The sequence below is a fragment of the Ranitomeya imitator genome, chromosome 5 (assembly GCF_032444005.1).
Source record: "Ranitomeya imitator isolate aRanImi1 chromosome 5, aRanImi1.pri, whole genome shotgun sequence".
In the NCBI taxonomy this organism is placed as follows: domain Eukaryota; kingdom Metazoa; phylum Chordata; class Amphibia; order Anura; family Dendrobatidae; genus Ranitomeya; species Ranitomeya imitator.
This window is the reverse complement of record NC_091286.1, coordinates 696,990,999-697,016,785: the sequence shown is the minus strand read 5'-3', so window position 1 is coordinate 697,016,785 and position 25,787 is coordinate 696,990,999. Positions and strand designations below refer to the sequence as shown.

Sequence of the window (25,787 nt, the reverse complement as noted above, 5' to 3'; positions counted from 1 at the left end):
CTAATGGGGGGCATATGACTATGCAGCAGGGCTCGCCTTCCTGCCAATGTGTAACACAAAGGAGTCCGGAGCACAAAATGCACATTGTGAAGAGGGTTTTCCTGGGCCCATCCAGTATGTGGGTAACAAGGCCTAATGGGGGGCATATGACTATGCAGCAGGGCTCGCCTTCCTGCCAATGTGTAACACAAAGGGTCCGGAGCATAAAATGCACATTGTGAAGAGGATTTTCCTGGGCCCATCCAGTGTGTGGGTAACAAGGCCTAATGGGGGGCATATGACTATGCAGCAGGGCTCGCCTTCCTGCCAATGTGTAACACAAAGGGTCCGGAGCATAAAATGCACATTGTGAAGAGGGTTTTCCTGGGCCCATCCAGTGTGTGGGTAACAAGGCCTAATGGGGGGCACATGACTATGCAGCAGGGCTCGCCTTCCTGCCAATGTGTAACACAAAGGAGTCCGGAGCATAAAATGCACATTGTGAAGAGGGTTTTCCTGGGCCCATCCAGTGTGTGGGTAACAAGGCCTAATGGGGGGCATATGACTATGCAGCAGGGCTCGCCTTCCTGCCAATGTATACCACAAAGGAGTCCGGAGCATAAAATGCACATTGTGAAGAGGGTTTTCCTGGGCCCATCCAGTATGTGGGTAACAAGGCCTAATGGGGGGCATATGACTATACAGCAGGGCTCGCCTTCCTGCCAATGTATACCACAAAGGAGTCCGGAGCACAAAATGCACATTGTGAAGAGGGTTTTCCTGGGCCCATCCAGTATGTGGGTAACAAGGCCTAATGGGGGGCACATGACTATGCAGCAGGGCTCGCCTTCCTGCCAATGTGTAACACAAAGGAGTTCGCAGCATAAAATGCACATTGTGAAGAGGGTTTTCCTGGGCCCATCCAGTATGTGGGTAACAAGGCCTAATGGGGGGCATATGACTATGCAGCAGGGCTCGCCTTCCTGCCAATGTGTAACACAAAGGAGTTCGCAGCATAAAATGCACATTGTGAAGAGGGTTTTCCTGGGCCCATCCAGTATGTGGGTAACAAGGCCTAATGGGGGGCACATGACTATGCAGCAGGGCTCGCCTTCCTGCCAATGTGTAACACAAAGGAGTCCGGAGCATAAAATGCACATTGTGAAGAGGGTTTTCCTGGGCCCATCCAGTATGTGGGTAACAAGGCCTAATGGGGGGCATATGACTATACAGCAGGGCTCGCCTTCCTGTCAATGTGTAACACAAAGGAGTCCGGAGCACAAAATGCACATTGTGAAGAGGGTTTTCCTGGGCCCATCCAGTATGTGGGTAACAAGGCCTAATGGGGGGCATATGACTATGCAGCAGGGCTCGCCTTCCTGCCAATGTGTAACACAAAGGAGTCCGGAGCATAAAATGCACATTGTGAAGAGGGTTTTCCTGGGCCCATCCAGTATGTGGGTAACAAGGCCTAATGGGGGGCACATGACTATGCAGCAGGGCTCGCCTTCCTGCCAATGTGTAACACAAAGGAGTCCGGAGCACAAAATGCACATTGTGAAGTGGGTTTTCCTGGGCCCATCCAGTATGTGGGTAACAAGGCCTAATGGGGGGCATATGACTATACAGCAGGGCTCGCCTTCCTGCCAATGTGTAACACAAAGGAGTCCGGAGCATAAAATGCACATTGTGAAGAGGGTTTTCCTGGGCCCATCCAGTATATGGGTAACAAGGCCTAATGGGGGGCATATGACTATACAGCAGGGCTCGCCTTCCTGCCAATGTGTAACACAAAGGAGTCCGGAGCACAAAATGCACATTGTGAAGAGGGTTTTCCTGGGCCCATTCAGTGTGTGGGTAACAAGGCCTAATGGGGGGCATATGACTATACAGCAGGGCTCGCCTTCCTGCCAATGTGTAACACAAAGGAGTTCGGAGCACAAAATGCACATTGTGAAGAGGGTTTTCCTGGGCCCATCCAGTGTGTGGGTAACAAGGCCTAATGGGGGGCATATGACTATACAGCAGGGCTCGCCTTCCTGCCAATGTGTAACACAAAGGAGTCCGGAGCACAAAATGCACATTGTGAAGAGGATTTTCCTGGGCCCATCCAGTGTGTGGGTAACAAGGCCTAATGGGGGGCATATGACTATACAGCAGGGCTCGCCTTCCTGCCAATGTGTAACACAAAGGAGTCCGGAGCATAAAATGCACATTGTGAAGAGGGTTTTCCTGGGCCCATCCAGTGTGTGGGTAACAAGGCGTAATGGGGGGCATATGACTATACAGCAGGGCTCGCCTTCCTGCCAATGTGTAACACAAAGGAGTTCGGAGCATAAAATGCACATTGTGAAGAGGGTTTTCCTGGGCCCATTCAGTGTGTGGGTAACAAGGCCTAATGGGGGGCATATGACTATGCAGCAGGGCTCGCCTTCCTGCCAATGTGTAACACAAAGGAGTTCGCAGCATAAAATGCACATTGTGAAGAGGGTTTTCCTGGGCCCATCCAGTATGTGGGTAACAAGGCCTAATGGGGGGCATATGACTATGCAGCAGGGCTCGCCTTCCTGCCAATGTGTAACACAAAGGAGTTCGCAGCATAAAATGCACATTGTGAAGAGGGTTTTCCTGGGCCCATCCAGTATGTGGGTAACAAGGCCTAATGGGGGGCATATGACTATACAGCAGGGCTGGCCTTCCTGCCAATGTGTAACACAAAGGAGTCCGGAGCACAAAATGCACATTGTGAAGTGGGTTTTCCTGGGCCCATCCAGTATGTGGGTAACAAGGCCTAATGGGGGGCACATGACTATACAGCAGGGCTCGCCTTCCTGCCAATGTGTAACACAAAGGAGTCCAGAGCATAAAATGCACATTGTGAAGAGGGTTTTCCTGGGCCCATCCAGTGTGTGGGTAACAAGGCCTAATGGGGGACATATGACTATACAGCAGGGCTCGCCTTCCTGCCAATGTGTAACACAAAGGAGTCCGGAGCATAAAATGTACATTGTGAAGAGGGTTTTCCTGGGCCCATCCAGTATGTGGGTAACAAGGCCTAATGGGGGGCATATGACTATACAGCAGGGCTCGCCTTCCTGCCAATGTGTAACACAAAGGAGTCCGGAGCACAAAATGCACATTGTGAAGAGGGTTTTCCTGGGCCCATCCAGTGTGTGGGTAACAAGGCCTAATGGGGGGCATATGACTATGCAGCAGGGCTCGCCTTCCTGTCAATGTGTAACACAAAGGGTCCGGAGCATAAAATGCACATTGTGAAGAGGGTTTTCCTGGGCCCATCCAGTGTGTGGGTAACAAGGCCTAATGGGGGGCATATGACTATACAGCAGGGCTCGCCTTCCTGCCAATGTGTAACACAAAGGAGTCCGGAGCACAAAATGCACATTGTGAAGAGGGTTTTCCTGGGCCCATCCAGTGTGTGGGTAACAAGGCCTAATGGGGGGCATATGACTATGCAGCAGGGCTCGCCTTCCTGTCAATGTGTAACACAAAGGAGTTCGGAGCACAAAATTCACATTGTGAAGAGGGTTTTCCTGGGCCCATCCAGTATGTGGGTAACAAGGCCTAATGGGGGGCATATGACTATACAGCAGGGCTCGCCTTCCTGCCAATGTGTAACACAAAGGAGTCCGGAGCACAAAATGCACATTGTGAAGAGGGTTTTCCTGGGCCCATCCAGTGTGTGGGTAACAAGGCCTAATGGGGGGCATATGACTATGCAGCAGGGCTCGCCTTCCTGTCAATGTGTAACACAAAGGGTCCGGAGCATAAAATGCACATTGTGAAGAGGGTTTTCCTGGGCCCATCCAGTGTGTGGGTAACAAGGCCTAATGGGGGGCATATGACTATACAGCAGGGCTGGCCTTCCTGCCAATGTGTAACACAAAGGGTCCGGAGCATAAAATGCACATTGTGAAGAGGGTTTTCCTGGGCCCATCCAGTGTGTGGGTAACAAGGCCTAATGGGGGGCATATGACTATACAGCAGGGCTCGCCTTCCTGCCAATGTGTAACACAAAGGAGTCCGGAGCACAAAATGCACATTGTGAAGAGGGTTTTCCTGGGCCCATCCAGTGTGTGGGTAACAAGGCCTAATGGGGGGCATATGACTATGCAGCAGGGCTCGCCTTCCTGCCAATGTGTAACACAAAGGAGTCCGCAGCATAAAATGCACATTGTGAAGAGGGTTTTCCTGGGCCCATCCAGTGTGTGGGTAACAAGGCCTAATGGGGGGCATATGACTATGCAGCAGGGCTCGCCTTCCTGCCAATGTGTAACACAAAGGAGTTCGGAGCACAAAATTCACATTGTGAAGAGGGTTTTCCTGGGCCCATCCAGTGTGTGGGTAACAAGGCCTAATGGGGGACATATGACTATACAGCAGGGCTCGCCTTCCTGCCAATGTATACCACAAAGGAGTCCGGAGCATAAAATGCACATTGTGAAGAGGGTTTTCCTGGGCCCATCCAGTATGTGGGTAACAAGGCCTAATGGGGGGCACATGACTATGCAGCAGGGCTCGCCTTCCTGCCAATGTGTAACACAAAGGAGTCCGGAGCACAAAATGCACATTGTGAAGAGGGTTTTCCTGGGCCCATCCAGTATGTGGGTAACAAGGCCTAATGGGGGGCATATGACTATGCAGCAGGGCTCGCCTTCCTGCCAATGTGTAACACAAAGGAGTTCGGAGCACAAAATTCACATTGTGAAGAGGGTTTTCCTGGGCCCATCCAGTGTGTGGGTAACAAGGCCTAATGGGGGACATATGACTATACAGCAGGGCTCGCCTTCCTGCCAATGTATACCACAAAGGAGTCCGGAGCATAAAATGCACATTGTGAAGAGGGTTTTCCTGGGCCCATCCAGTATGTGGGTAACAAGGCCTAATGGGGGGCACATGACTATGCAGCAGGGCTCGCCTTCCTGCCAATGTGTAACACAAAGGAGTCCGGAGCACAAAATGCACATTGTGAAGAGGGTTTTCCTGGGCCCATCCAGTGTGTGGGTAACAAGGCCTAATGGGGGGCACATGACTATACAGCAGGGCTCGCCTTCCTGCTAATGTATACCACAAAGGAGTCCGGAGCATAAAATGCACATTGTGAAGAGGATTTTCCTGGGCCCATCCAGTGTGTGGGTAACAAGGCCTAATGGGGGACATATGACTATGCAGCAGGGCTTGCCTTCCTGCCAATGTGTAACACAAAGGAGTCCGGAGCATAAAATGCACATTGTGAAGAGGGTTTTTCTGGGCCCATCCAGTATGTGGGTAACAAGGCCTAATGGGGGGCACATGACTATGCAGCAGGGCTCGCCTTCCTGCCAATGTGTAACACAAAGGAGTCCGGAGCATAAAATGCACATTGTGAAGTGGGTTTTCCTGGGCCCATCCAGTATGTGGGTAACAAGGCCTAATGGGGGGCATATGACTATGCAGCAGGGCTCGCCTTCCTGCCAATGTGTAACACAAAGGGTCCGGAGCATAAAATGCACATTGTGAAGAGGATTTTCCTGGGCCCATCCAGTGTGTGGGTAACAAGGCCTAATGGGGGGCATATGACTATGCAGCAGGGCTCGCCTTCCTGCCAATGTGTAACACAAAGGGTCCGGAGCATAAAATGCACATTGTGAAGAGGGTTTTCCTGGGCCCATCCAGTATGTGGGTAACAAGGCCTAATGGGGGGCATATGACTATGCAGCAGGGCTCGCCTTCCTGCCAATGTGTAACACAAAGGAGTCCGGAGCATAAAATGCACATTGTGAAGAGGGTTTTCCTGGGCCCATCCAGTGTGTGGGTAACAAGGCCTAATGGGGGGCATATGACTATGCAGCAGGGCTCGCCTTCCTGCCAATGTGTAACACAAAGGAGTTCGCAGCATAAAATGCACATTGTGAAGAGGGTTTTCCTGGGCCCATCCAGTATGTGGGTAACAAGGCCTAATGGGGGGCACATGACTATGCAGCAGGGCTCGCCTTCCTGCCAATGTGTAACACAAAGGAGTCCGGAGCACAAAATGCACATTGTGAAGAGGGTTTTCCTGGGCCCATCCAGTATGTGGGTAACAAGGCCTAATGGGGGGCATATGACTATACAGCAGGGCTCGCCTTCCTGTCAATGTGTAACACAAAGGAGTCCGGAGCACAAAATGCACATTGTGAAGAGGGTTTTCCTGGGCCCATCCAGTATGTGGGTAACAAGGCCTAATGGGGGGCATATGACTATACAGCAGGGCTCGCCTTCCTGCCAATGTGTAACACAAAGGAGTCCGGAGCAAAAAATGCACATTGTGAAGAGGGTTTTCCTGGGCCCATCCAGTGTGTGGGTAACAAGGCCTAATGGGGGGCATATGACTATGCAGCAGGGCTCGCCTTCCTGCCAATGTGTAACACAAAGGAGTCCGGAGCATAAAATGCACATTGTGAAGAGGGTTTTCCTGGGCCCATCCAGTATGTGGGTAACAAGGCCTAATGGGGGGCATATGACTATGCAGCAGGGCTCGCCTTCCTGCCAATGTGTAACACAAAGGAGTCCGGAGCACAAAATGCACATTGTGAAGTGGGTTTTCCTGGGCCCATCCAGTATGTGGGTAACAAGGCCTAATGGGGGGCATATGACTATACAGCAGGGCTCGCCTTCCTGCCAATGTGTAACACAAAGGAGTCCGGAGCATAAAATGCACATTGTGAAGAGGGTTTTCCTGGGCCCATCCAGTATATGGGTAACAAGGCCTAATGGGGGGCACATGACTATACAGCAGGGCTCGCCTTCCTGCCAATGTGTAACACAAAGGAGTCCGGAGCATAAAATGCACATTGTGAAGAGGGTTTTCCTGGGCCCATCCAGTATATGGGTAACAAGGCCTAATGGGGGGCATATGACTATGCAGCAGGGCTCGCCTTCCTGCCAATGTGTAACACAAAGGAGTCCGGAGCATAAAATGCACATTGTGAAGAGGGTTTTCCTGGGCCCATCCAGTATGTGGGTAACAAGGCCTAATGGGGGGCATATGACTATACAGCAGGGCTCGCCTTCCTGCCAATGTGTAACACAAAGGAGTTCGGAGCACAAAATGCACATTGTGAAGAGGGTTTTCCTGGGCCCATCCAGTGTGTGGGTAACAAGGCCTAATGGGGGGCATATGACTATACAGCAGGGCTCGCCTTCCTGCCAATGTGTAACACAAAGGAGTCCGGAGCATAAAATGCACATTGTGAAGAGGGTTTTCCTGGGCCCATCCAGTGTGTGGGTAACAAGGCCTAATGGGGGGCATATGACTATACAGCAGGGCTCGCCTTCCTGCCAATGTGTAACACAAAGGAGTCCGCAGCATAAAATGCACATTGTGAAGAGGGTTTTCCTGGGCCCATCCAGTGTGTGGGTAACAAGGCCTAATGGGGGGCATATGACTATGCAGCAGGGCTCGCCTTCCTGCCAATGTGTAACACAAAGGAGTCCGCAGCATAAAATGCACATTGTGAAGAGGGTTTTCCTGGGCCCATCCAGTGTGTGGGTAACAAGGCCTAATGGGGGGCATATGACTATACAGCAGGGCTCGCCTTCCTGCCAATGTGTAACACAAAGGAGTTCGCAGCATAAAATGCACATTGTGAAGAGGGTTTTCCTGGGCCCATCCAGTGTGTGGGTAACAAGGCCTAATGGGGGGCATATGACTATGCAGCAGGGCTCGCCTTCCTGCCAATGTGTAACACAAAGGAGTCCGCAGCATAAAATGCACATTGTGAAGAGGGTTTTCCTGGGCCCATCCAGTGTGTGGGTAACAAGGCCTAATGGGGGGCATATGACTATGCAGCAGGGCTCGCCTTCCTGCCAATGTGTAACACAAAGGAGTCCGCAGCATAAAATGCACATTGTGAAGAGGGTTTTCCTGGGCCCATCCAGTGTGTGGGTAACAAGGCCTAATGGGGGGCATATGACTATACAGCAGGGCTCGCCTTCCTGCCAATGTGTAACACAAAGGAGTCCGCAGCATAAAATGCACATTGTGAAGAGGGTTTTCCTAGGCCCATCCAGTGTGTGGGTAACAAGGCCTAATGGGGGGCATATGACTATGCAGCAGGGCTCGCCTTCCTGTCAATGTGTAACACAAAGGAGTCCGCAGCATAAAATGCACATTGTGAAGAGGGTTTTCCTGGGCCCATCCAGTGTGTGGGTAACAAGGCCTAATGGGGGGCATATGACTATGCAGCAGGGCTCGCCTTCCTGTCAATGTGTAACACAAAGGAGTCCGCAGCATAAAATGCACATTGTGAAGAGGGTTTTCCTGGGCCCATCCAGTATGTGGGTAACAAGGCCTAATGGGGGGCATATGACTATACAGCAGGGCTCGCCTTCCTGCCAATGTGTAACACAAAGGAGTCCGCAGCATAAAATGCACATTGTGAAGAGGGTTTTCCTGGGCCCATCCAGTGTGTGGGTAACAAGGCCTAATGGGGGGCATATGACTATGCAGCAGGGCTCGCCTTCCTGCCAATGTGTAACACAAAGGAGTCCGCAGCATAAAATGCACATTGTGAAGAGGGTTTTCCTGGGCCCATCCAGTGTGTGGGTAACAAGGCCTAATGGGGGGCATATGACTATACAGCAGGGCTCGCCTTCCTGCCAATGTGTAACACAAAGGAGTTCGCAGCATAAAATGCACATTGTGAAGAGGGTTTTCCTGGGCCCATCCAGTATGTGGGTAACAAGGCCTAATGGGGGGCATATGACTATGCAGCAGGGCTCGCCTTCCTGCCAATGTATACCACAAAGGAGTCCGGAGCATAAAATGCACATTGTGAAGAGGGTTTTCCTGGGCCCATCCAGTGTGTGGGTAACAAGGCCTAATGGGGGGCATATGACTATACAGCAGGGCTCGCCTTCCTGCCAATGTGTAACACAAAGGAGTTCGCAGCATAAAATGCACATTGTGAAGAGGGTTTTCCTGGGCCCATCCAGTGTGTGGGTAACAAGGCCTAATGGGGGGCATATGACTATGCAGCAGGGCTCGCCTTCCTGCCAATGTATACCACAAAGGAGTCCGGAGCATAAAATGCACATTGTGAAGAGGGTTTTCCTGGGCCCATCCAGTATGTGGGTAACAAGGCCTAATGGGGGGCATATGACTATGCAGCAGGGCTCGCCTTCCTGCCAATGTATACCACAAAGGAGTCCGGAGCATAAAATGCACATTGTGAAGAGGGTTTTCCTGGGCCCATCCAGTGTGTGGGTAACAAGGCCTAATGGGGGGCATATGACTATACAGCAGGGCTCGCCTTCCTGCCAATGTGTAACACAAAGGAGTTCGCAGCATAAAATGCACATTGTGAAGAGGGTTTTCCTGGGCCCATCCAGTGTGTGGGTAACAAGGCCTAATGGGGGGCATATGACTATGCAGCAGGGCTCGCCTTCCTGCCAATGTGTAACACAAAGGAGTCCGCAGCATAAAATGCACATTGTGAAGAGGGTTTTCCTGGGCCCATCCAGTGTGTGGGTAACAAGGCCTAATGGGGGGCATATGACTATGCAGCAGGGCTCGCCTTCCTGCCAATGTGTAACACAAAGGAGTCCGCAGCATAAAATGCACATTGTGAAGAGGGTTTTCCTGGGCCCATCCAGTGTGTGGGTAACAAGGCCTAATGGGGGGCATATGACTATACAGCAGGGCTCGCCTTCCTGCCAATGTGTAACACAAAGGAGTTCGCAGCATAAAATGCACATTGTGAAGAGGGTTTTCCTGGGCCCATTCAGTGTGTGGGTAACAAGGCCTAATGGGGGGCATATGACTATGCAGCAGGGCTCGCCTTCCTGCCAATGTGTAACACAAAGGAGTCCGCAGCATAAAATGCACATTGTGAAGAGGGTTTTCCTGGGCCCATCCAGTGTGTGGGTAACAAGGCCTAATGGGGGGCATATGACTATACAGCAGGGCTCGCCTTCCTGCCAATGTGTAACACAAAGGAGTTCGCAGCATAAAATGCACATTGTGAAGAGGGTTTTCCTGGGCCCATCCAGTGTGTGGGTAACAAGGCCTAATGGGGGGCATATGACTATGCAGCAGGGCTCGCCTTCCTGCCAATGTGTAACACAAAGGAGTCCGGAGCACAAAATGCACATTGTGAAGAGGATTTTCCTGGGCCCATCCAGTGTGTGGGTAACAAGGCCTAATGGGGGGCATATGACTATACAGCAGGGCTCGCCTTCCTGCCAATGTGTAACACAAAGGAGTCCGGAGCATAAAATGCACATTGTGAAGAGGGTTTTCCTGGGCCCATCCAGTGTGTGGGTAACAAGGCCTAATGGGGGGCATATGACTATACAGCAGGGCTCGCCTTCCTGCCAATGTGTAACACAAAGGAGTTCGGAGCACAAAATTCACATTGTGAAGAGGGTTTTCCTGGGCCCATTCAGTGTGTGGGTAACAAGGCCTAATGGGGGGGCATATGACTATGCAGCAGGGCTCGCCTTTCTGCCAATGTGTAACACAAAGGAGTTCGCAGCATAAAATGCACATTGTGAAGAGGGTTTTCCTGGGCCCATCCAGTATGTGGGTAACAAGGCCTAATGGGGGGCATATGACTATACAGCAGGGCTCGCCTTCCTGCCAATGTGTAACACAAAGGAGTCCGCAGCATAAAATGTACATTGTGAAGAGGGTTTTCCTGGGCCCATCCAGTATGTGGGTAACAAGGCCTAATGGGGGGCATATGACTATACAGCAGGGCTCGCCTTCCTGCCAATGTATACCACAAAGGAGTCCGGAGCATAAAATGCACATTGTGAAGAGGGTTTTCCTGGGCCCATCCAGTGTGTGGGTAACAAGGCCTAATGGGGGGCATATGACTATGCAGCAGGGCTCGCCTTCCTGCCAATGTGTAACACAAAGGAGTCCGGAGCACAAAATGCACATTGTGAAGAGGGTTTTCCTGGGCCCATCCAGTATGTGGGTAACAAGGCCTAATGGGGGGCATATGACTATGCAGCAGGGCTCGCCTTCCTGCCAATGTGTAACACAAAGGAGTCCGGAGCACAAAATGCACATTGTGAAGTGGGTTTTCCTGGGCCCATCCAGTATGTGGGTAACAAGGCCTAATGGGGGGCATATGACTATACAGCAGGGCTCGCCTTCCTGCCAATGTGTAACACAAAGGAGTCCGGAGCATAAAATGCACATTGTGAAGAGGGTTTTCCTGGGCCCATTCAGTGTGTGGGTAACAAGGCCTAATGGGGGGCATATGACTATACAGCAGGGCTCGCCTTCCTGCCAATGTGTAACACAAAGGAGTTCGGAGCACAAAATGCACATTGTGAAGAGGGTTTTCCTGGGCCCATCCAGTGTGTGGGTAACAAGGCCTAATGGGGGGCATATGACTATACAGCAGGGCTCGCCTTCCTGCCAATGTGTAACACAAAGGGTCCGGAGCATAAAATGCACATTGTGAAGAGGGTTTTCCTGGGCCCATCCAGTATGTGGGTAACAAGGCCTAATGGGGGGCATATGACTATACAGCAGGGCTCGCCTTCCTGCCAATGTGTAACACAAAGGAGTCCGGAGCACAAAATGCACATTGTGAAGAGGATTTTCCTGGGCCCATTCAGTGTGTGGGTAACAAGGCCTAATGGGGGGCATATGACTATGCAGCAGGGCTCGCCTTCCTGCCAATGTGTAACACAAAGGAGTCCGGAGCACAAAATGCACATTGTGAAGAGGGTTTTCCTGGGCCCATCCAGTGTGTGGGTAACAAGGCCTAATGGGGGGCATATGACTATACAGCAGGGCTCGCCTTCCTGCCAATGTGTAACACAAAGGAGTCCGGAGCACAAAATGCACATTGTGAAGAGGGTTTTCCTGGGCCCATCCAGTATGTGGGTAACAAGGCGTAATGGGGGGCATATGACTATGCAGCAGGGCTCGCCTTCCTGCCAATGTGTAACACAAAGGAGTCCGGAGCATAAAATGCACATTGTGAAGAGGGTTTTCCTGGGCCCATCCAGTATGTGGGTAACAACGCCTAATGGGGGGCATATGACTATACAGCAGGGCTCGCCTTCCTGCCAATGTGTAACACAAAGGGTCCGGAGCATAAAATGCACATTGTGAAGAGGGTTTTCCTGGGCCCATCCAGTGTGTGGGTAACAAGGCCTAATGGGGGGCATATGACTATACAGCAGGGCTCGCCTTCCTGCCAATGTGTAACACAAAGGGTCCGGAGCATAAAATGCACATTGTGAAGAGGGTTTTCCTGGGCCCATCCAGTGTGTGGGTAACAAGGCCTAATGGGGGGCATATGACTATACAGCAGGGCTCGCCTTCCTGCCAATGTGTAACACAAAGGAGTTCGCAGCATAAAATGCACATTGTGAAGAGGGTTTTCCTGGGCCCATCCAGTGTGTGGGTAACAAGGCCTAATGGGGGGCATATGACTATACAGCAGGGCTCGCCTTCCTGCCAATGTGTAACACAAAGGGTCCGGAGCATAAAATGCACATTGTGAAGAGGGTTTTCCTGGGCCCATCCAGTGTGTGGGTAACAAGGCCTAATGGGGGGCACATGACTATGCAGCAGGGCTCGCCTTCCTGCCAATGTGTAACACAAAGGAGTCCGGAGCACAAAATGCACATTGTGAAGAGGGTTTTCCTGGGCCCATCCAGTATGTGGGTAACAAGGCCTAATGGGGGGCATATGACTATGCAGCAGGGCTCGCCTTCCTGCCAATGTGTAACACAAAGGAGTCCAGAGCATAAAATGCACATTGTGAAGAGGGTTTTCCTGGGCCCATCCAGTGTGTGGGTAACAAGGCCTAATGGGGGGCATATGACTATACAGCAGGGCTCGCCTTCCTGCCAATGTGTAACACAAAGGAGTCCGGAGCATAAAATGCACATTGTGAAGAGGGTTTTCCTGGGCCCATCCAGTATGTGGGTAACAAGGCCTAATGGGGGGCATATGACTATACAGCAGGGCTCGCCTTCCTGCCAATGTGTAACACAAAGGGTCCGGAGCACAAAATGCACATTGTGAAGAGGGTTTTCCTGGGCCCATCCAGTATGTGGGTAACAAGGCCTAATGGGGGGCACATGACTATGCAGCAGGGCTCGCCTTCCTGCCAATGTGTAACACAAAGGAGTCCGGAGCATAAAATGCACATTGTGAAGAGGGTTTTCCTGGGCCCATCCAGTGTGTGGGTAACAAGGCCTAATGGGGGGCATATGACTATACAGCAGGGCTCGCCTTCCTGCCAATGTGTAACACAAAGGAGTCCGGAGCATAAAATGCACATTGTGAAGAGGGTTTTCCTGGGCCCATCCAGTATGTGGGTAACAAGGCCTAATGGGGGGCATATGACTATACAGCAGGGCTCGCCTTCCTGCCAATGTGTAACACAAAGGGTCCGGAGCACAAAATGCACATTGTGAAGAGGGTTTTCCTGGGCCCATCCAGTATGTGGGTAACAAGGCCTAATGGGGGGCACATGACTATGCAGCAGGGCTCGCCTTCCTGCCAATGTGTAACACAAAGGAGTCCGGAGCATAAAATGCACATTGTGAAGAGGGTTTTCCTGGGCCCATCCAGTGTGTGGGTAACAAGGCCTAATGGGGGGCATATGACTATACAGCAGGGCTCGCCTTCCTGCCAATGTGTAACACAAAGGGTCTGGAGCATAAAATGCACATTGTGAAGAGGCTTTTCCTGGGCCCATCCAGTGTGTGGGTAACAAGGCCTAATGGGGGGCATATGACTATGCAGCAGGGCTCGCCTTCCTGCCAATGTGTAACACAAAGGGTCCGGAGCATAAAATGCACATTGTGAAGAGGGTTTTCCTGGGCCCATCCAGTGTGTGGGTAACAAGGCCTAATGGGGGGCATATGACTATACAGCAGGGCTGGCTTTCCTGCCAATGTATACCACAAAGGAGTCCGGAGCATAAAATTCACATTGTGAAGAGGGTTTTCCTGGGCCCATCCAGTGTGTGGGTAACAAGGCCTAATGGGGGGCATATGACTATGCAGCAGGGCTCGCCTTCCTGCCAATGTGTAACACAAAGGAGTTCGCAGCATAAAATGCACATTGTGAAGAGGGTTTTCCTGGGCCCATCCAGTGTGTGGGTAACAAGGCCTAATGGGGGGCACATGACTATGCAGCAGGGCTCGCCTTCCTGCCAATGTGTAACACAAAGGGTCCGGAGCATAAAATGCACATTGTGAAGAGGGTTTTCCTGGGCCCATCCAGTATGTGGGTAACAAGGCGTAATGGGGGGCATATGACTATACAGCAGGGCTGGCTTTCCTGCCAATGTATACCACAAAGGAGTCCGGAGCATAAAATTCACATTGTGAAGAGGGTTTTCCTGGGCCCATCCAGTGTGTGGGTAACAAGGCCTAATGGGGGGCATATGACTATACAGCAGGGCTGGCCTTCCTGCCAATGTGTAACACAAAGGAGTTCGCAGCATAAAATGCACATTGTGAAGAGGGTTTTCCTGGGCCCATTCAGTATGTGGGTAACAAGGCCTAATGGGGGGCATATGACTATACAGCAGGGCTGGCCTTCCTGCCAATGTGTAACACAAAGGAGTCCGGAGCACAAAATGCACATTGTGAAGAGGGTTTTCCTGGGCCCATTCAGTATGTGGGTAACAAGGCCTAATGGGGGGCATATGACTATGCAGCAGGGCTCGCCTTCCTGCCAATGTGTAACACAAAGGAGTTCGCAGCATAAAATGCACATTGTGAAGAGGGTTTTCCTGGGCCCATCCAGTGTGTGGGTAACAAGGCCTAATGGGGGGCACATGACTATGCAGCAGGGCTCGCCTTCCTGCCAATGTGTAACACAAAGGGTCCGGAGCATAAAATGCACATTGTGAAGAGGGTTTTCCTGGGCCCATCCAGTGTGTGGGTAACAAGGCCTAATGGGGGACATATGACTATGCAGCAGGGCTCGCCTTCCTGCCAATGTGTAACACAAAGGAGTCCGGAGCACAAAATGCACATTGTGAAGAGGGTTTTCCTGGGCCCATCCAGTGTGTGGGTAACAAGGCCTAATGGGGGGCACATGACTATGCAGCAGGGCTCGCCTTCCTGCCAATGTGTAACACAAAGGGTCCGGAGCATAAAATGCACATTGTGAAGAGGGTTTTCCTGGGCCCATCCAGTGTGTGGGTAACAAGGCCTAATGGGGGGCATATGACTATACAGCAGGGCTCGCCTTCCTGCCAATGTATACCACAAAGGAGTTCGCAGCATAAAATGCACATTGTGAAGAGGGTTTTCCTGGGCCCATTCAGTATGTGGGTAACAAGGCCTAATGGGGGGCATATGACTATACAGCAGGGCTCGCCTTCCTGCCAATGTGTAACACAAAGGAGTTCGGAGCACAAAATGCACATTGTGAAGAGGGTTTTCCTGGGCCCATCCAGTGTGTGGGTAACAAGGCCTAATGGGGGACATATGACTATGCAGCAGGGCTCGCCTTCCTGCCAATGTGTAACACAAAGGAGTCCGGAGCATAAAATGCACATTGTGAAGAGGGTTTTCCTGGGCCCATCCAGTGTGTGGGTAACAAGGCCTAATGGGGGGCATATGACTATACAGCAGGGCTCGCCTTCCTGCCAATGTATACCACAAAGGAGTTCGGAGCACAAAATGCACATTGTGAAGAGGGTTTTCCTGGGCCCATCCAGTGTGTGGGTAACAAGGCCTAATGGGGGGCACATGACTATGCAGCAGGGCTCGCCTTCCTGCCAATGTGTAACACAAAGGGTCCGGAGCATAAAATGCACATTGTGAAGAGGGTTTTCCTGGGCCCATCCAGTGTGTGGGTAACAAGGCCTAATGGGGGGCATATGACTATACAGCAGGGCTCGCCTTCCTGCCAATGTGTAACACAAAGGAGTCCGGAGCATAAAATGCACATTGTGAAGAGGGTTTTCCTGGGCCCATCCAGTATGTGGGTAACAAGGCCTAATGGGGGGCATATGACTATGCAGCAGGGCTCGCCTTCCTGCCAATGTGTAACACAAAGGAGTCCGGAGCATAAAATGCACATTGTGAAGAGGGTTTTCCTGGGCCCATCCAGTGTGTGGGTAACAAGGCCTAATGGGGGGCATATGACTATACAGCAGGGCTCGCCTTCCTGCCAATGTGTAACACAAAGGAGTCCGGAGCATAAAATGCACATTGTGAAGAGGGTTTTCCTGGGCCCATCCAGTATATGGGTAACAAGGCCTAATGGGGGGCATATGACTATGCAGCAGGGCTCGCCTTCCTGCCAATGTGTAACACAAAGGAGTCCGGAGCATAAAATGCACATTGTGAAGAGGATTTTCCTGGGCCCATCCAGTGTGTGGGTAACAAGGCCTAATGGGGGGCACATGACTATGCAGCAGGGCTCGCCTTCCTGCCAATGTGTAACACAAAGGAGTCCGGAGCATAAAATGCACATTGTGAAGAGGATTTTCCTGGGCCCATCCAGTGTGTGGGTAACAAGGCCTAATGGGGGGCATATGACTATACAGCAGGGCTCGCCTTCCTGCCAATGTGTAACACAAAGGAGTTCGGAGCACAAAATGCACATTGTGAAGAGGGTTTTCCTGGGCCCATCCAGTGTGTGGGTAACAAGGCCTAATGGGGGGCATATGACTATGCAGCAGGGCTCGCCTTCCTGCCAATGTGTAACACAAAGGAGTCCGGAGCATAAAATGCACATTGTGAAGAGGGTTTTCCTGGGCCCATCCAGTATGTGGGTAACAAGGCCTAATGGGGGGCATATGACTATGCAGCAGGGCTCGCCTTCCTGCCAATGTGTAACACAAAGGAGTCCGGAGCATAAAATGCACATTGTGAAGAGGGTTTTCCTGGGCCCATCCAGTATGTGGGTAACAAGGCCTAATGGGGGGCATATGACTATACAGCAGGGCTCGCCTTCCTGCCAATGTGTAACACAAAGGGTCCGGAGCATAAAATGCACATTGTGAAGAGGGTTTTCCTGGGCCCATCCAGTGTGTGGGTAACAAGGCCTAATGGGGGGCACATGACTATGCAGCAGGGCTCGCCTTCCTGCCAATGTGTAACACAAAGGGTCCGGAGCATAAAATGCACATTGTGAAGAGGATTTTCCTAGGCCCATCCAGTATGTGGGTAACAAGGCCTAATGGGGGGCATATGACTATGCAGCAGGGCTCGCCATCCTGCCAATGTGTAACACAAAGGGTCCGGAGCATAAAATGCACATTGTGAAGAGGATTTTCCTGGGCCCATCCAGTATGTGGGTAACAAGGCCTAATGGGGGGCATATGACTATACAGCAGGGCTCGCCTTCCTGCCAATGTGTAACACAAAGGAGTCCGGAGCATAAAATGCACATTGTGAAGAGGGTTTTCCTGGGCCCATCCAGTATGTGGGTAACAAGGCCTAATGGGGGGCATATGACTATACAGCAGGGCTCGCCTTCCTGCCAATGTGTAACACAAAGGGTCCGGAGCATAAAATGCACATTGTGAAGAGGGTTTTCCTGGGCCCATCCAGTGTGTGGGTAACAAGGCCTAATGGGGGGCATATGACTATACAGCAGGGCTCGCCTTCCTGCCAATGTGTAACACAAAGGAGTCCGGAGCACAAAATGCACATTGTGAAGAGGGTTTTCCTGGGCCCATCCAGTGTGTGGGTAACAAGGCGTAATGGGGGGCATATGACTATGCAGCAGGGCTCGCCTTCCTGCCAATGTGTAACACAAAGGAGTTCGCAGCATAAAATGCACATTGTGAAGAGGGTTTTCCTGGGCCCATCCAGTATGTGGGTAACAAGGCGTAATGGGGGGCATATGACTATGCAGCAGGGCTCGCCTTCCTGCCAATGTGTAACACAAAGGAGTCCGGAGCACAAAATGCACATTGTGAAGAGGGTTTTCCTGGGCCCATCCAGTATGTGGGTAACAAGGCCTAATGGGGGGCATATGACTATACAGCAGGGCTCGCCTTCCTGCCAATGTGTAACACAAAGGAGTCCGGAGCACAAAATGCACATTGTGAAGAGGGTTTTCCTGGGCCCATCCAGTATGTGGGTAACAAGGCGTAATGGGGGGCATATGACTATGCAGCAGGGCTCGCCTTCCTGCCAATGTGTAACACAAAGGGTCCGGAGCATAAAATGCACATTGTGAAGAGGGTTTTCCTGGGCCCATCCAGTATGTGGGTAACAAGGCCTAATGGGGGGCATATGACTATGCAGCAGGGCTCGCCTTCCTGCCAATGTGTAACACAAAGGAGTCCGGAGCACAAAATGCACATTGTGAAGTGGGTTTTCCTGGGCCCATCCAGTATGTGGGTAACAAGGCCTAATGGGGGGCATATGACTATGCAGCAGGGCTCGCCTTCCTGCCAATGTGTAACACAAAGGAGTCCGGAGCATAAAATGCACATTGTGAAGAGGGTTTTCCTGGGCCCATCCAGTATGTGGGTAACAAGGCCTAATGGGGGGCATATGAATTGGGAGCAGGGCAGGCCTTGAATTCAGTGCAACACTTTTTCAGGATTCCCCCCTGGACATCTTATGACAGGGGTATTATGGTGCATCGTAATTCGTGGCCTCCCATCCACTCACAGCATAGGCTACAACAGCTTAGGAGACCCACTGATTAATAATGGCCCTTTAAGAAGATTAATGCCACCCGATGCTCCAGTAGAAATAGGCTCTGTGACTTTAAGAGTCCCTCCTTCATAAATAAAACAAGATGGGTCTGCTTATGTGTCACACACCACATGGCCGGCTAGGGGGGTTACATGTTACAGTGACATTTCCCAGTGAATGCATCTGTAGTGGTTGAAAGCAATATTAAAGTTGAAAAACGCATCAAAAACGCTGCGTCTGAACTAAGCCTAAGTGGGGGAGGAACATTTCGGTCTGGGGTTAAATATTTGGCCTCACAGACAGGTCATTAACCTGCAGAGGATGGACCTTATCATATTTCCCAGCATAACCCGGTTTGGTTTCGTTTTCATGTGTTTTTTGAAGCACCGGGATAAATGGCGTGAATCTCGGAAAAAATGATTAATGCTGTGAGCTTGGAGTCAGGAATGCTTCCAGGGGCGATCCCCATGAGGTCCCTGTGTCATTTCAGCAGTGTTTCCATCATTTTCAGACGTTTTTAGACCTTAAAAGGACCCCGATTGCGGTAAAAATACTCGGGTCTCCCATAGACTTACATTGGGCTCGTTGTTCTGGCCGAGTACCTGAGTATTCCAATCTGCTCAACCCGAGCAACGAGCACCCGAGCATTTTAGGGCTCGCTCATCTGTAATAACGAGCACCCGAGCATTTTAGGGCTCGCTCATCTGTAATAACGAGCACCCGAGCATTTTAGGGCTCGCTCATCTGTAATAACGAGCACCCGAGCATTTTAGGGCTCGCTCATCTGTAATAACGAGCACCCGAGCATTTTAGGGCTCGCTCATCTGTAATAACGAGCACCCGAGCATTTTAGGGCTCGCTCATCTGTAATAACGAGCACCCGAGCATTTTAGGGCTCGCTCATCTGTAATAACGAGCACCCGAGCATTTTAGGGCTCGCTCATCTGTAATAACGAGCACCCGAGCATTTTAGGGCACTGCTCGCCCATCACTAATCACCTTACATAGTGCTGGGACAGAGAACACAACTCCTGAGACTCTCACAGCCTTGTACATAGTTATTACACTGCTGTGCTCAGGAACTAAGACATAAGTACTAGGATTCTCCTTCCACTAATTACACCCCGGTCTTCATGATTCCCTCAGGCTCCAGCGGCACTGTGCAAACACAAAGTCTGTAATTCCTAAGGAGAGCAAAAGTCCTATCTCCCTCTACAGTAGCACAGACGTGTGCAGCCCAAACATTTCTTACTTTCCCCAATAGTAGCGTGGTTTGTCTCCAAATGTCTGGCCTGTCCTCTGTACTAACAACCAACGTAAAGTGACATGGGACAGAGTCCGAAAAGACACAACCAAGGCTGAGATAAGGAAAAATAAGGCTTTATTGATCGGATGCCTATGATTTCATATAATCAAATTTAATATATGAATTAAGTAAAAGTCACAAAAAAATAAATAAAATAAAAGCTTGTGCACACTGATATTGTATATATCAAAAAACCTACCAACAGGATATAATTTATTATATGACTGCACCAAAGAGTAAAAAAATATATAAAAATATATATAAAGAATGAAATATTATAAAGGATATATATATAAAAAATGAGTGCAAATAATTTAATATATTATTTCAAAATATTGTGAAAAAAAGGGGGGAGGGGGGGCAGCTTACTATATACCTCTGAATATATACTGTGCCAAATCAAAGTGACTAGTGCAAATAAGCAGCAGCAGGAGGAGGGATATAACATTTCCTGATTTCTATCAATATCTCTATTGTATTACCCAGACAATAAAATGTGCAAATAAACAAGGGTGTAATTATGTGTTTAAAAATTAGTTATGAAAACCATCCACTGCATATGCCATAAAATTTAATGTGCAAATGTGCTAATTAAAGTGACAGGGTGCAAAATATAAAAAGAGGGGGAAAAGAAAAGGGAACAAAATGAGAGATAAAGGGATATATACCCTATCCTACTGTTGTTTGTCCACTCCAGGGACTCAATCATAAAGGAAATTATAAAACTCCAAATGCCCCTGACGAAGGAAAGAAGGATCGTTTCCGAAACGCGCGTCGGGTAAGCGCGCACACTGTCCTAACCACCGCAGGTATACATTGACTATATTTATGGCACCAATTTGTGAGCATTTTTTCATTGATGGGTATTAGTTAGGCTGATCATCTGCACTTGTGCACTTTATTTAAACCACCACTGATGGTCGCGGTGCATTTGGAGTTTTATAATTTCCTTTATGATTGAGTCCCTGGAGTGGACAAACAACAGTAGGATAGGGTATATATCCCTTTATCTCTCATTTTGTTCCCTTTTCTTTTCCCCCTCTTTTTATATTTTGCACCCTGTCACTTTAATTAGCACATTTGCACATTAAATTTTATGGCATATGCAGTGGATGGTTTTCATAACTAATTTTTAAACACATAATTACACCCTTGTTTATTTGCACATTTTATTGTCTGGGTAATACAATAGAGATATTGATAGAAATCAGGAAATTTTATATCCCTCCTCCTGCTGCTTATTTGCACTAGTCACTTTGATTTGGCACAGTATATATTCAGAGGTATATAGTAAGCTGCCCCCCCCCTCCCCCCTTTTTTTCACAATATTTTGAAATAATATATTAAATTATTTGCACTCATTTTTTATATATATATCCTTTATAATATTTCATTCTTTATATATATTTTTTTACTCTTTGGTGCAGTCATATAATAAATTATATCCTGTTGGTAGGTTTTTTGATATATACAATATCAGTGTGCGCAAGCTTTTATTTTATTTATTTTTTTGTGACTTTTACTTAATTCATATATTAAATTTGATTATATGAAATCATAGGCAGCCGATCAATAAAGCCTTATTTTTCCTTATCTCAGCCTTGGTTGTGTCTTTTCGGACTCTGTCCCATGTCACTTTACGTTGGTTGTTAGGTCTTCTTCACAGTGGGTTTTCACTGTACTTCTGCACAGCGCACCCTATACAGTCTCTGAATATTTTATACTATTTTATTTCTATTATTATTTTATTTGCTTATATTCTTGGGTGTACTGTGTTATATACTGTCCTCTTTACTGCCTGAGTGATTGAGCTCTTCAGACCACAGTGTAATGTCACTGGTCAGAACTTCACTAGTACCACTGGTCAGAACTTCACTAGTACCACTGGTCAGAACATCACTAGTACCACTGGTCAGAACGTCACTAGTACCAGCTTTCACTGCTACATCACTACTATCCCCAGAGCACAGAAGGAGAAATGAATAGGACTTACTGCACTATAGCTTCAGCAATAGTCATGAAGGCAAAGAGCAGCAGGAACTTCATGATGGCCAAGGTGTTCTTCGCTGGGCTGGAAAGATCTGATCTTGCGCCTTCCATCCAGCCTTGTTCACACACCCTCACCTTCAGTTATCCAGCATAAAGCAGCATCATTGGTTCCTCAGATCACACGAGCAGGAACACTCTCCCCGAGATTATAGCATTTTGGCCTCCGCTTATATTTACCTTGTTCTGCAGGAGACTTTCATGACTTTGGGATAAGGGTCTCAGGTTGTTATATCAACCTCTTTATTATCAAATCTGTTTTAATTAAAGATTTAAGAGCAAATGACAAAGTATAACCAAACATAACATGAAAGCACCTTGCACTTAGCAGAGCAAGCCAAGAAAAACATAGAAAAAGTCACCATGTCCATCAGAGGTCGGAGAAAGGACAATGAGCAGAGTTCTCGAAGAAAAGAGATTCAGATATAACTGAGGCTAAAAATCCACGAGAATATCCTGGATGGGCAAGAAATGTTATCAGCACAAGAAAATAGTGAAAAACAGAATCACAGAAAATATCACTGACCGAAATGGGCTAAGCACTAAGGTATTAGGTAAGGGTATTATTACTATTATTATTAGTAGTAGTATTATTATAAGGTATTATTACTATTATTATTATTATTATTATTACTATTATTATTAGTAGTATTATTATTAGTATTATTATAAGGTATTATTACGATTATTATTATTGTATTATTATAAGGTATTAGGTAAGGTATTATTACTATTATTACTATTATTATTAGTAGTAGTATTATTATTAGTATTATTATAAGGTATTATTACTATTATTATTATTGTATTATTATAAGGTATTAGGTAAGGTATTATTACTATTATTACTATTATTATTACTATTATTATTGTATTATTATAAGGTATTAGGTAAGGTATTATTACTATTATTATTATTATTACTATTATAAGGTATTAGGTAAGGTATTATTACTATTATTACTATTATTATTATTACTATTATTATTGTATTATTATAAGGTATTAGGTAAGGTATTATTACTATTATTATTATTATTACTATTATTATTGTATTATTATAAGGTATTAGGTAAGGTGTTATTACTATTATTATTATTATTATTGTATTATTATAAGGTATTAGGTAAGGTATTATTACTATTATTATTACTATTATTATTGTATTATTATAAGGTATTATGTAAGGTATTATTACTATTATTATTATTATTATTATACTATTATAAGGTATTAGGTAAGGTATTATTACTATTATTACTATTATTATTAGTAGTAGTATTATTATTAGTATTATTATAAGGTATTATTACTATTATTATTATTGTATTATTATAAGGTATTAGGTAAGGTATTATTACTATTATTATTATTATTACTATTATTATTGTATTATTATAAGGTATTAGGTAAGGTGTTATTACAATTATTATTACTATTATTATTGTATTATTATAAGGTATTAGGTAAGGTATTATTACTATTATTATTATACTATTATAAGGTATTAGGTAAGGTATTATTACTATTATTACTATTATTATTAGTAGTAGTATTATTATTAGTATTATTATAAGGTATTATTACTATTATTATTATTGTATTATTATAAGGTATTAGGTAAGGTATTATTACTATTATTACTATTATTATTACTATTATTATTGTATTATTATAAGGTATTAGGTAAGGTATTATTACTATTATTATTATTATTATTACTACTATTATTATTGTATTATTATAAGGTATTAGGTAAGGTATTATTACTATTATTATTATTATTATACTATTATAAGGTATTAGGTAAGGTATTATTACTATTATTATTACTATTATTACTATTATTAGTATTATTATAAGGAATTAGGTAAGGTATTATTACTATTATTATTATTATTATTATTATTATTATTATTGTACGATTATAAGGTATTAGGGAATTACGTGGGACCCGGTTGGAGCAGATATACTGTATAGAGGACTATGGGAAGTGCATTATACTATATGGAGGAAAATGGAGTGTGAATTATACTATATGGAGGACTATAGGGTGTGCATTATACTATATATAGGACTATGGGAAGTGCATTATACTATATGGAGGACCATGGAGTGTGCATTATACTATATGGAGGACTATGGAGAGTGCATTATACTATATGGAGGACTATGGAGAGTGCATTATACTGTATGAGGACTATGGGGTGTGCATTATACTATATGGAGGACTATGGAGTGTGCATTATACTATATGGAGGAAAATGGAGTGTGAATTATACTATATGGAGGACTATAGGGTGTGCATTATACTATATATAGGACTATGGGAAGTGCATTATACTATATGTAGGACTATGGAGAGTGCATTATACTATATGGAGGACTATGGAGAGTGCATTATACTATATGGAGGACTATGGAGAGTGCATTATACTGTATGAGGACTATGGGGTGTGCATTTTACTATATGGAGGACTATGGAGTGTGCATTATACTGTATGAGGACTATGGGGTGTGCATTATACTATATGGAGGAAAATGGAGTGTGAATTATACTATATGGAGGACTATAGGGTGTGCATTATACTATATATAGGACTATGGGAAGTGCATTATACTATATGGAGGACTATGGAGAGTGCATTATACTATATGGAGGACTATGGAGAGTGCATTATACTATATGGAGGACTATGGAGAGTGCATTATACTGTATGAGGACTATGGGGTGTGCATTATACTATATGGAGGACTATGGAGAGTGCATTATACTATATGGAGGAGTATGGGGAGTACATTATACTATATGGAGGAATATGGGGTGTGCATTATACTATATGGAGGACTATGGAATGTGCATTATACTGTATGAGGACTATGGGGTGTGCATTATACTATATGGAGGACTATGGAGAGTGCATTATACTATATGGAGGAGTATGGGGAGTACATTATACTATATGGAGGACTATGGGGTGTGCATTATACTATATGGAGGACTATGGAATGTGTATTATACTATATGGAGGACTATGGAGAGTGCATTATACTATATGGAGGACTATGGAGAGTGCATTATATTATATGGAGGACTATAGAGTGTGCATTATACTATATGGAGGACTATGGAGTGTGCATTATACTGTATAGAGGACTATGGAGTGTGCATTATACTGTATAGAGGAATATGGGAAGTGCATTATACTATATGGAGGAAAATGGAGTGTGAATTATACTATATGGAGGACCATAGGGTGTGCATACAATATATAGGACTATGGGAAGTGCATTATACTATATGGAGGACTATGGAGAGTGCATTATACTATATGGAGGACTATGGAGAGTGCATTATACTGTATAGAGGACTATGGAGTGTGCATTATACTATATGGAGGACTATGGAGTGTGCATTATACTGTATAGAGGACTATGGGAAGTGCATTATACTATATGGAGGACCATGGAGTGTGCATTATACTATATGGAGGACTATGGAGTGTGCATGATACTATATGGAGGACTATGGAGAGTGCATTATACTGTATGAGGACTATGGGGTGCGCATTATACTATATGGAGGACTATGGAGAGTGCATTATACTATATGGAGGACTATGGGGAGTACATTATACTATATGGAGGACTATGGGGTGTGCATTATACTATATGGAGGACTATGGAATGTGTATTATATTATATGGAGGACTATGGAGAGTGCATTATACTATATGGAGGACTATGGAGAGTGCATTATACTATATGGAGGACTATGGAGTGTGCATTATACTATATGGAGGACTATGGAGTGTGC

The 25,787-nt window shown here is 46.8% G+C and overlaps 1 protein-coding gene across 1 annotated transcript in view; it reads right to left on the bottom strand.

The window, feature by feature from the left end:
* LOC138638840 (pepsin A-like) overlaps positions 1-22,118 on the bottom strand; it is a 197,754-nt gene extending 175,636 nt beyond the window's left edge. The window contains exon 1 of the mRNA XM_069728498.1: positions 21,918-22,118. Within this exon, the coding sequence (XP_069584599.1) occupies positions 21,918-22,024 (107 nt within the window). The 5' untranslated portion in view covers positions 22,025-22,118. The remainder of the gene's footprint in view (positions 1-21,917) is intronic.
* Between the last annotated feature and the right edge of the window lie 3,669 nt (positions 22,119-25,787).